At 34.0% G+C, this 11,779-nt stretch overlaps 1 protein-coding gene across 1 annotated transcript in view; it reads left to right on the forward strand.

The window, feature by feature from the left end:
* LOC109240251 (respiratory burst oxidase homolog protein A) overlaps positions 1 to 9,970 on the forward strand; it is an 11,868-nt gene extending 1,898 nt beyond the window's left edge. Inside the window, exons 4-14 of the mRNA XM_019406882.1 lie at positions 1,492 to 1,605; positions 4,583 to 5,005; positions 6,055 to 6,441; positions 6,535 to 6,630; positions 7,120 to 7,235; positions 7,780 to 7,947; positions 8,071 to 8,230; positions 8,333 to 8,533; positions 8,611 to 8,739; positions 8,929 to 9,007; positions 9,092 to 9,970. Of these exons, the coding sequence (XP_019262427.1) occupies positions 1,492 to 1,605; positions 4,583 to 5,005; positions 6,055 to 6,441; positions 6,535 to 6,630; positions 7,120 to 7,235; positions 7,780 to 7,947; positions 8,071 to 8,230; positions 8,333 to 8,533; positions 8,611 to 8,739; positions 8,929 to 9,007; positions 9,092 to 9,201 (1,983 nt within the window). The 3' untranslated portion in view covers positions 9,202 to 9,970. The remainder of the gene's footprint in view (positions 1 to 1,491; positions 1,606 to 4,582; positions 5,006 to 6,054; positions 6,442 to 6,534; positions 6,631 to 7,119; positions 7,236 to 7,779; positions 7,948 to 8,070; positions 8,231 to 8,332; positions 8,534 to 8,610; positions 8,740 to 8,928; positions 9,008 to 9,091) is intronic.
* Positions 9,971 to 11,779: the final 1,809 nt, after the last annotated feature.

Below are 11,779 nucleotides of genomic sequence, written 5' to 3' on the forward strand. Positions count from 1 at the left end.
ATATATGTAATCATGTATAATCAATTCAAAACATGGAATACAACTGGCTATTTGTATAAAAATCCCTCTTTCTTTTCTATACTCCCTCTACCTGAACAAATTATAATGAGTTTCAATGAATACAGTATTCATGTGAATTTATATATTGATTCTTATGCATATAAATAAAAAATTATAGACATTTTTTATACTTTTGTTTAAGAAAAAAAAAATTTAGCTTCAGATTACGAGAATCGACTTATCTAAATTTCAGTGTTAATTTTTCATTGTTAGAAGATGTTTGAAGAAATTTGTTTTAAAAAAAAGTGATTGTCTCTTCAAATAGTGATAATTTTATTAAAGTACGGAAATTACTTGTTTTAACTTGAGTTAACTAGAAAGAAATTTTAAACTAATCTAGCTTTCAATAAATAATTTCTTTGAAGAACAGTCTGTCAGGTTGTGGATTCATTAAAATGTATCGCTGACTTTGCCTTATAAAAAGCTTAATGACTTAGATAAAGAATTCGTTATAAATATACATACACATGCATTCTAAAAACGATACTACGAAGTGGTTAGGATTAAGCTTTGTGACCCTATTTTTTCTTGTTTCTTTTTTCCTAAGGGTATAAAATAATATGTGATCGGCGTGATGATTAGTTGGCCAGATAATTTCAAGAATCAACGACGCCAAAAGTATTTGTAAATGTTTTTTCTAAAATAATGCATTTGCATAATCTCTGTAGTCTTGCTGTCTGACGCTACCCATGTTCTCTAGAAACCTTTTTTGTCTGACGAAATATATATAGCGCCTAGGATAATATTGACCCCTAAAATAGTGCAAATAGTCCCAACATTTTTCTTTTTCTTTTCCCTGACTTAACATCATTTTCAGGGGAGTTGGTGGGGGCATTTTTGTCATAATATTGCAATTCAAAAATTTGTTCTGTTTTTAATTATTTAGTCTTCATTTTATATATTTTTTCCTTTTTCCTTTAAAATGCTTTTTTTGGTGATGCCAAAAGAAGGAATAGAAAGACTTTTGATGAGATTGGAACATCTAAGTTATGTTGGACAAAGTTACAATCGACTGATACAACACAATTTTTCAAACTTATTTTCGTCCTTGTGATATAATTTCCAACCTAGTTGTAGTCGCTCCAATGGCTTATTGAAACAAAATGTTCATGAGTGAAATTGGAAATTCAAATACTCCGTAATGTTTATGATGCCAAAAAGGCTAAATTAACCTTTACAAGTGAAACTATCTCTTTCCATTGGTGGAGCTAGGGTGGCGAAAGGGGGTTCATCCCCTTCGCCGGAAATTACACTGCATATAAAAAGTTCCTACATATATATTCAATGTTGGATTATTTACCTTTTTTTGTTTTTTGAATTCCTTTGGTGGAAATCCTAGCTTTACTATTACGGCTCTTTCTATTGAACTTTCTAGTGAAAACGGTAAACATAATATATATAACCTTTGATTATTTAATTGGGTCAATGTAGATCATCATGCTAAGTGCATCTGCAAACAAGTTATCAAGATTAAAAGAACAAGCAGAGGAGTATGCAGCTTTAATCATGGAAGAATTAGATCCTGAAGGACTCGGCTACATTGAGGTAGGACCCTCTTATTTTTCCCTCTTGAAGGCTGCAAAAGTTACACAAATTATTTTATTTTTGTTGCTTGCACGTCAATTCAACTTTAGCTTTAAATGAAGCATTCTTAAATTTCCACGTCTTATGACTACCTCTTCCTATAAGTAAATTACAACTAGTAGTTGATTGGTTATTGACTTATGTAAAATGGTTGCAACTAATTTATTGCATTAGACTTAAAAAGTTTTTCAGAGTCCAAGTTGTTAGACGACAAAGAAGTGACACTGGGATACCGTGTTGTTCAACAAATTTTTATTTCCATATTAGTAATACTATTTTATTTTGGGCTTTTACTGAGCACTTAATTTTCTAAAGAATGGCCAAATTGTAGTCGTTCAACAGTTTCTCTCTTCATCTCTTTCCTATTTTCTGCTAGGTCATACTCATCTGGTAAGGGGAAAAAGAAAACGAAAAAAGAAAAAACCAAAAGTGAAAGTGAAGGAAATATGAAAAGAATTAGGTAACTGAAGTGATAAGGAGGTGATCTGTTCAAACTTCAAAGAAAGACGCTACCTAATTTTGGTTGGTTCAGCTTACCGTATTTTGTTAAGATTAATTTCAATATTTTACGAAGTAAATAATGCTGTGACACTCGGTCAGAAATTGGACTTTTTACCTCTTTTAATTTGTAAAGAAGAAACCCAGACCAATTAGCATAGCTTAGAAGATCAAATGTGTTTAAATATTCACTGGCTATCATGTCAATTTAGTGGTGGCTATAATTACTTATTTATATTAAGATTACTTCGAGTGAGAATCATCGAATAGAGTAGAGAGTATTTAGCATCCAATTAGAGTAGAGATTACTATGAAATGATAGTAAGTAAAAAGTCACCAGTAAATTTATGCAATACAATTGTTGGGATGCATATTGATAGAACAAAATCTGAAAACAAAATGCATTCTCACTTTTAAAATTAGCTGTCCTAATTGACTGTGATTATTCGACTTACTTACGGAGTTTGACCAATTTCATTAAGCTAGCGTTTGAACATAGATTTAGTTTAAATTTGAAAAAATAATTTTTGAAGTAGTTTTAAAAAATAATATTTGGAAGTTGAAATTATGTTTGGACATGCATTTTATTTGAAAAAAATTTGAAGTTTTGTGAGTGGGAAAACAAGTTTCACCCAAAATCTACCCTAAACTAGATTTTGAGAACTTGAAAAATAATTTCAGAAATTTTTAAAAAATAGATCATTAATCTATGAACAAACAATGTTTTTAAAAAAGATTTAAAAAAACGTTGCCAAAATACATGGCTAAACGGGGCCTAAGTGTTTTAGGTTCTTTGTTTATCACAACCGGAACATAATCTATACATTGTAGACAGTACTTTCTATCTCTTAAAAAAAAAAATTAGTAACCTAAACATGCCTACTACCATTTTCAAAACTTTGAAAATGTCAAGTGAAGTATTAGTTCAAAATTGTCCAATTGGAATAAATATCTCTTAAACTGAACAGGTAGTATTTTTAATAATACTGCTAGTTTTTCTCTTTATTTTATGGTTTTCCTTTTTTTTTTTTTTTTTTTTTTTAAATTTCAATTGAAAGTAATGTTTCTACCAACGCCACCTTTTTGTATCCCTTCTCTTTCTCACTAGTACAATGGTGATCCAAATTAAACTTGTGATTCAAACCAATTCTAATAAAGAATTAAATTCTTAATAGGAGTATTATAAACTTATACTACTATTTACTTTACTCAATTATCTAGAATGAACTGTTTTTCAGTCCATAAAAGTCCCAATAAGATGGTTGCACCGCTTTTCTGGTTATCACAGTCTATGGTTCCATCATTAGAAGGTGGAGTCTGACCATGTTGGCGGTCCTGACATCTTCTTAAGCTCCCATGTGGACCTTCCTCTTTGCACGTCAAATGCGCGTTTTGAGCACTCAAACACGTGTATTAGCCTGTTTGGCCAAAAGTGCTTTTTTTTTTTGGCCAAAAGTACTTTTGGAAAAAAATTAAGGTGTTTGGCCAAGCTTTTGGAAGGAAAAAAAGTGCTTTTGAGGAGAAGCAAAAGCAGTTTTGGAAAAGCAGAAAAAAGTAGCTTCTCTCCAAAAGCACTTTTTTGAGAAGTACTTTTGAGAAAATACACTTAGAAGCAGTTTTTTAAAGCTTGGCCAAACACTAATTGCTGCTCGGAAATGCTTTTCAAACTAATTAGCCAAACACAAACTGCTTCTCACCAAAAGTACTTTTGAGAAAATCACTTTTAAAAAAAAGCTTCTCAAAATAAGCTGGTTTTTGCAGCTTGGCTAAACGGGCTATACTACAGATGTCCTTCCCCAATAGCAAATTTATGAATGTTTTAATTTATATGTGGTCAAAGTGCAAAGAATTAGCGTAATAATCTATCATATTGTTATAAACATTTAATAGTTAAACCCAGAACTTAGTTCATGTGATAAAGGTCAAGGGACTTTTGACTTACGTCACAGGAATTCGAAAGTTCGAGTCCTGCGCCAGGAGATCTATGCAACGTATTTAAGGGAATAAGGGTAAAGAACGGATCCATAACTCTGAAGTTCGAATCGAAATCTGCAGTTGTCTGACCTATAGAGATTTAGGCAAATATAAAATTGATCTATTGATCAAAACTAATTGCATTTATTAGTAAAAATTTATATAAAATATGTATATTTTAAGTATAATACACATACATAAAAAAAAAAAAATTTCGTCGGCTATATTTTTGAAAGTGAATAAAAATATGTGTTTCTCAAGAGATTAAAAAAGAGTTACTTGTAATTGCGTATATTCTAAATGAGAGTTGATAATGTACCCTGCCACTGCATAAAAATTGAAATCTTTCATAAAATAAACATTTAGTGACGCCATCCTTAATTGATTGTACATGATGCCAATATGCCATGACCCAACTTTCTGATCATGTTTCTTGCATGTTCTGTTTGTCATGATGATAATGCAGCTATGGCAGCTGGAAACACTTCTCCTCCAAAAGGACACATACCTCAACTACAGTCAAGCACTAAGTTACACGAGCCAAGCCTTGAGCCAAAACCTGCACGGATTAAGGAAGAGAAGCCCAATAAAAAGAATGAGCTCAAAACTTGTCTATTCATTGCAAGAAAACTGGAAGAGAATTTGGGTTCTCACTTTATGGATTTTGATAATGATTGGGCTTTTTCTTTGGAAGTTCTATCAGTACAAAAACAAGAGTGCATTCCAAGTCATGGGTTACTGCCTTGTCACGGCTAAGGGCGCTGCTGAGACTCTCAAGTTCAACATGGCTCTTATATTATTGCCTGTATGCAGAAACACCATCACATGGCTCAGGTCCACCAAGTTGAGCCATTTTGTACCCTTCGATGACAACATCAACTTTCACAAGGTAGGCTGCCCCTTTCATTCTCTTGTTTTATATGTTGAAAAGGGTCACAAAAGTGCAGGAAATGATCTCTTTCTTACAATTTGATTTGAAGAAAATTATCCTACAAAGGTATCTTATTTAACTGTGTTATTTTTTAACTTAACTTCTGTAGAAAAGATTAAAATAAAATTTGTAATGGGTCACAAAACTAAATTATTCCACGAACTGAGTGGGTGCAGTACCTTCTACTATACATACATATTAGTGCTATATTTGTTTATAAATCATATAAATGCATGTTCACCTATCACAGTTTTGATGAATTTGAATCTAACCAGAACCATGTGAATGGCTAGGAAGATCGTTATGTCATCAGTTCAACTATCTTTAACATTTCTTAAATCCAAAACGAATATGTTAGGAGTAATAAATTACTGTTTTGCCAATTAATTGGAATGGTGACGACGGCGTGTCCTGCGGATCCTAAACAGGATCTTATAAACTGATATATTGAGGTTGAAATGCTGTCTCTTCTTTTCTTAGCTTAAGGTTATGTTGTCGGAGCAGCAAAGATTGACTTTTTTTGCTCTCCAGTTTTGCTTTTCTTTTCTTGCAAGGATTGAAGTCTTGATATAATAACTTAATGTTGGAGGGACTAAACACAGTTCACAGGATAATAAACTAAGAACAGAATGTGAAAATTCTGGGTCATTCACCATTATCATCACCACAGTTTTCAGTATGTTTGTCTAGATAAGTGGTTGGTCCTGTGCAGAAGTAACTCTATATCTAAGCTGTGCCTAAAATTTTCCTAATTATACATGTAAGACTGCTAACAATCACAAAATATGTGAACCACATAAGTGAAGTCCCTACTTTTTCTAACAAAAGAATGGCAGAGTTTTGGAGTAGTAGGATAAAAGTATAGTAATAGTGCTCGACTTCCCAAATAGTTAATGCAAATATGGCACACTTATAAGTATGATTTCTTTATTAAGGGTTCATTTATCTTTAAGTTGCAAACAGATGACGTTTATATTTACTCTAATATTCTTACTCCGTGTCTGCAGACTGTCGCTGCAGCCATTGTTATTGGTATCATACTCCATGCTGGTAACCACCTTGTATGTGATTTCCCAAGGCTTATACATGCAAATAACAAAGATTATCGGGATTATTTGTCGAATGATTTTGGGCAAAGTAAGCCTGGATACATAGACCTTGTTAAAGGAGTTGAGGGTGTGACGGGAATAATAATGGTAATCCTCATGGTCATTGCTTTCACTCTTGCAACCCGATGGTTTAGGCGGAGCCTCATTAAGTTGCCCAAACCTTTTGATAGACTCACTGGCTTCAACGCGTTCTGGTATTCGCACCACCTTCTTGTCATTGTCTACATCTTACTGATCATCCATGGCACATTCCTCTTCCTTGTGCATAAATGGTACTCCAAGACGGTATAGCTTCTGAGATCTTCTCCTCTTTCATTTTAAATAATTATGGTTCTCATTTTATTGTTTTCATGCTATTAACATGGTAGTTGTTTCCAGACATGGATGTATCTAGCAGTTCCTGTGCTTCTCTACGCTGGGGAAAGAACTCTCAGATTCTTCCGGTCAGGCTTGTACACTGTCCGGCTTCTAAAAGTAAGCTTCTGATCAGATCGACTTCTCGTTTTACTTGCATTAGGTATTCTGGTATCAGTTAGTTGTTCATGTGGTCTATTTTATGTTGGAAACCATTAGGCAATTCCTATGGTAAAATTCATTGACATTCATAAAGGAAAAAGAGTAAACAACAATAACAACAACTATGCATTAAACCCATGTTTGGGGGCACGGGTTCATCCAAAACTACTAATTTCACACTGAATGTCAACCTACCGCAATACTCCTCCTTTATCTAGACTTGGAACAGGCAATATTAGTAAGCTCACATAGGTGGAGCTATAAATAAAAAAGAGTAAACTAGAAAATTCAGTAGCTAAATTCAACATACCACAATTCATAGTTAGTAGACTGATGCTAGTTTAGATAAATTTCGTCAAAAGCGTTCCACTTAATGCAAATGCTGAATTAAATATTTCATTCTCTCACGCTATTCTCCTGTATTTAAATCTTATCAATTTGTTTCAGGTAGCAATATATCCTGGAAATGTCCTCACTCTACAAATGTCTAAGCCTCCCCAATTTCGATACAAGAGTGGACAATATATGTTCGTCCAGTGTCCAGCGGTTTCTCCATTTGAGTGGTAATTGGATCGAAGCATTTTACTTTGAATGAGATTGATTTACCCCAAAGATCAAAGTTTCAATTTTAATAAAGTACATGACAACCTGACTTTCTCATTTGCACCAATTTAGAGTTGTTAGTTTACCCTGTTGACTCTGTGGAATAGTGAAAGCACTCTGATGAAGGTGTAGAATGGTGATAAAATATGTGAACTGTTCCGAAATGGAGGGAGGGAAAAGGGGGATTGCGAATCTAAATCGCTTTCAATCTTCTGTTAAACATTTGATAAGACTCAGATTTTACCATGCTCTGCATACACTGTTGATCGCACGTATCCATACAAAGTTTCAAATCGGCAGATTGGGTATTCGGTGGTTATTCTTTACGTATGAAGGAACCTATCAGAAAAGTAGTTAAACAGTTAAAAGATTACTCCATCATTTATGAAACTGAGAGTCAACTTTACAAAATTCTTAGGCCGTGGCTTTTTGCTCCTGTCTATTTCTGAAAATTGATTTCTTCAGTATGCTTATCTGCTGTGATTCTACATGCTGATTATCCAGGCATCCATTTTCCATTACTTCAGCTCCCGGGGATGACTACTTGAGCATTCACATCCGGCAACTTGGTGACTGGACTCAAGAACTCAAGCGGGTCTTTTCTGAGGCTTGCGAGCGGCCAGAGGCTGGGAAGAGTGGCCTGCTCAGAGCTGACGAAAACACCAAGAAAAGGTATATTTCTATAAGAAAGAAATACTACGGAAATTTATTTTCTGGTATATTTAAGAAAGAAATATATGAGTATTTTGGGTGGTTTTATTATTATTGATGCAAAAAGTTGCTTCTAAATCTCAGTTTGCCAAAGCTATTAATAGATGGACCTTATGGAGCTCCAGCACAAGATTACAAAAAATATGATGTCTTGCTGCTTGTTGGTCTTGGCATTGGAGCAACGCCCTTTATTAGTATCCTGAAAGACTTGCTCGTCAACATCGTGAAAATGGAGGAGCAAGCAGTGAGTATCTAAGATTTGATTTGGTGTTACTAACATAATCTTCGCCAGTTTTATTCATCTTTTTGTCACCTTCTCAGGATTGCATGATTTTTCTGTTCGCAGGATTTAACCTCAGATTTCAGTGGGAACTCAGACATGAGCGTTGCAACAAGTGAACAACCAGCTCTCAACAAGATTTCTCCAAAAAGGAGAAAGAGTACTCTAAGAACCACAAATGCATATTTTTATTGGGTGACCCGGGAGCAAGGATCATTTGATTGGTTCAAAGGTGTTATGAATGAAGTGGCTGAACTTGATCAAAGGGTACTGCAAAATGTCCAATATTCCAACTTATTTGCTGCCTATTTCAATACTTATTGATAATTCCCCGTGATATTCAGGGGGTCATCGAGATGCACAACTACTTGACGAGTGTTTATGAGGAAGGGGATGCTCGTTCAGCTCTCATTACCATGGTCCAGGCGCTTAACCATGCTAAGAATGGGGTTGATATTGTATCAGGCACCAGGGTAAGACTCTTCATGTCTTGAAATTATATTTGCTGATTCATTCACTTCAGTCTTATCTCAGTAAGTTCTTTCCATTTAGACCATACCCGATAGCACAAATTAGGATATTGTTAGAGATGGAATAACTGATTATTGCCTAATGGTCACTTCAGATTTTTGAGCCCCTCACTGATTTACTCTTATCAACAGGTGAGGACACATTTTGCTAGGCCAAACTGGAAGAAGGTATTTTCCAAGACCTTAACCAAGCATGCAAATGCAAGAATAGGTATGGATATCGTTTACCTGTTGGACATGGAAATTTGTCATTGTTTTACGAAGAGTTAATTACAATTATGTTAATTTGGAGCAGGGGTTTTCTACTGTGGTGCACCCATATTAGCAAAAGAACTCGGCAAACTTTGCAAAGAGTATAATCAAAAGGGCGCAACAAAGTTCGAGTTTCACAAAGAACATTTTTAGAAGGTCCCAGAGAAAAGTTTTTTGCATCAACTGCAAACACATTGGTAAACCAGTATTTACTTCATCCATCTTCAATACCAGATTGGATGATTCTGATGAAGACCTAACATTAGTAAGCAATAAGTCAAGAGACAAATTGTACATAATAGGAGGAAGAGTATTTCAAGAGAAAAATACATACTAATATGATATGTATATAGGTTTTATTCGGTCATCTGTTTACACACGCCAAATCAGAACTCCAAAAGGGAGTCTCTGCTTGGTCAGATGGCATAGAATGTGATGAAAATACTATGGGAGAAAAAAGGAGGACAATTGAATGGTCAACAAATGGAAGAATGACATTATTGGGAAACAGCTAATAAGAAGTTGACTTGCTTGATAAAGAAACACTGTGAAAATGGCAAGCAGGAAAGATCAGACACGCATGGCTTCGGATGGGAAAAATACAATTTTGAAAGAAGAAGATAATATTAGTAGGACTAGTGGGGGGACTGATAACTTTTGTTAGTGGAACTTATATTTTTTAGGTGGGCTAGGGGAATCCTTCCATATAATGTCCATCTACTTTTTCTTCTTCTTTTGCTTTTGTGTATTTTTTTGGGGGGGGGGGGGGGGTTATTTTAATATACTATTATTCGATAAGAGGATAGAAAATACGTGTATATACAATTCTTGTTAGTTTTGTGTCGTAGCTTTTCAATTTGGACAAAGGTACTATCAACGGAAAATCTCATCAATCTTGTTGGGCGCTTTTCCTTTTTCGTCTTGTCTGCTCTTTTTTTTCATGATCTTTTGGTTGAAATAAGGAAAGAGAAATAACTGAGTCAGGTAGAAAGAGACTGTTCGCCAGGTTTTGAGAAAGTTTGTGATATTTTGGGTGTTATTGCACGGTCCATATACCCTGGAGTGGGTATTTGAGCTTCTTGTGAGCAAGATCCTAGTATTTCTTTTTCCTTCACATAGCTACAGTGGAGAAAAACTAACTACAGGTCTGGCCAATAGAATTCAAACACATGAGATGGCCATTCACGTTGTGACTCTTTGACTACTGAACTTTTCTTGGAAACATTTACTTATTGAGTACAGGAATGCTGTACGCTTGCCCAAAAGGAAAGGCAAAATATATCGGCACCTCAACGCTTGGACAAATATTATTCAGTGTACACCTAACTGGTTTAGGCCCCACATTTATGTGGGCCCCATTTTTTGTTATACCTAATAGGCTATTTATAAATTTTAAAAAAGGTTATGTGAAGTGAAAGAGTTTGATTTCTTTCTTTAACAAGTATAGAGAAGAAAGTGCAACTACTATGATTTCTGCCAAGAAAATTGCACTTGAAATAATATTGAACCCGAATTTCGTAGGAAATGTGTGATATATAGGAAGTAACGATATGATAAGAATATTAATTATAAACAAAATCTTTCGAAGAGTCCTTTGGAGTTGATTACTTTATACATAGTAGACAAGGCTATTTTTTCACTTCAAAATAGATTTGAACAATTTGAAGCATATGAAGATATTTTAGGTTCTCTATTTAGCGTAAAAATTTAGATCACTAGATGATAGAATTTTGAAAAATTATTGCCTTAACCTTGATTCTTGAATGTTCCTTCAAGGATGATAATCAATTCAATATTGATGGTTTAGATTTATTTTCGGATTAAAAGTATTAAGAAAAATAATACAATTAGAAGATAACAGTTTAATTGATACACTCGGTCAAATAAAAAGATTTAATTCTTTTTCCAATGCCTATATTACTTATGGAATAATATTAATAACTCCTGTTACCATCACTTCAGCGGAAAGAAGTTTTCAAAATTAAAATTGATAAATTCTTACCTAAGATTAATAATGTCTCAAGAAAGGTTAAATGGATTAGCTATATTGTCAATTAAGAAAGACTTATTAGGAGTTATTAATTATAAGAAAATTATTAATAACTTTGTATCTAAGAAACACTATAAAAATAGATTTCAAATAAATAAATAATTTTTATATAAAAAAAAAAGTTAAGACCCCTCATAAAGTTTGGCTTTAGGCCACAAAACTTGTTGGGCCGCCCCTGAGCCTACATTTTTCCCTCCACAACCCAAAATTAAGTTCCAAGTCTTGAAGTATGTGAAAATTAAATATTGGGAGATGAAGAGTATTATGTATTTCCCTTGTATTTATGTGTATTTTATACAAATTATACGTTTTTTAATTTTTAACAAATTATTGTATTTTCTTAAAAACAAATACGGTATACGATTTTGTATACTTCCTCCTTACCAAACCCTAAACCAGCGGACACTTTCCTCCTTGCCTATCCCTAAACCAGCGGACACTTTCTCCTTCTCTAAAAATGGATTCAAACCAAGAAAATTTGGCGGTGCAATAAAATATGAATCCAAATGAACATAACACAAATACAACAACCATGAATATCAACCAAGATAATAGGTTTGATTGAGTTAGGGAAGAGTTGTACAGATCTTTAGGGATGACATCGGACGATAGTTTGTTGAATGAATACGAGTGGGTCGATGTTGATTCTCACGGCAGTTTCAACAATGCTGTGCACTTAGA

Source organism: Nicotiana attenuata, unplaced genomic scaffold (genome assembly GCF_001879085.1).
Source record: "Nicotiana attenuata strain UT unplaced genomic scaffold, NIATTr2, whole genome shotgun sequence".
In the NCBI taxonomy this organism is placed as follows: domain Eukaryota; kingdom Viridiplantae; phylum Streptophyta; class Magnoliopsida; order Solanales; family Solanaceae; genus Nicotiana; species Nicotiana attenuata.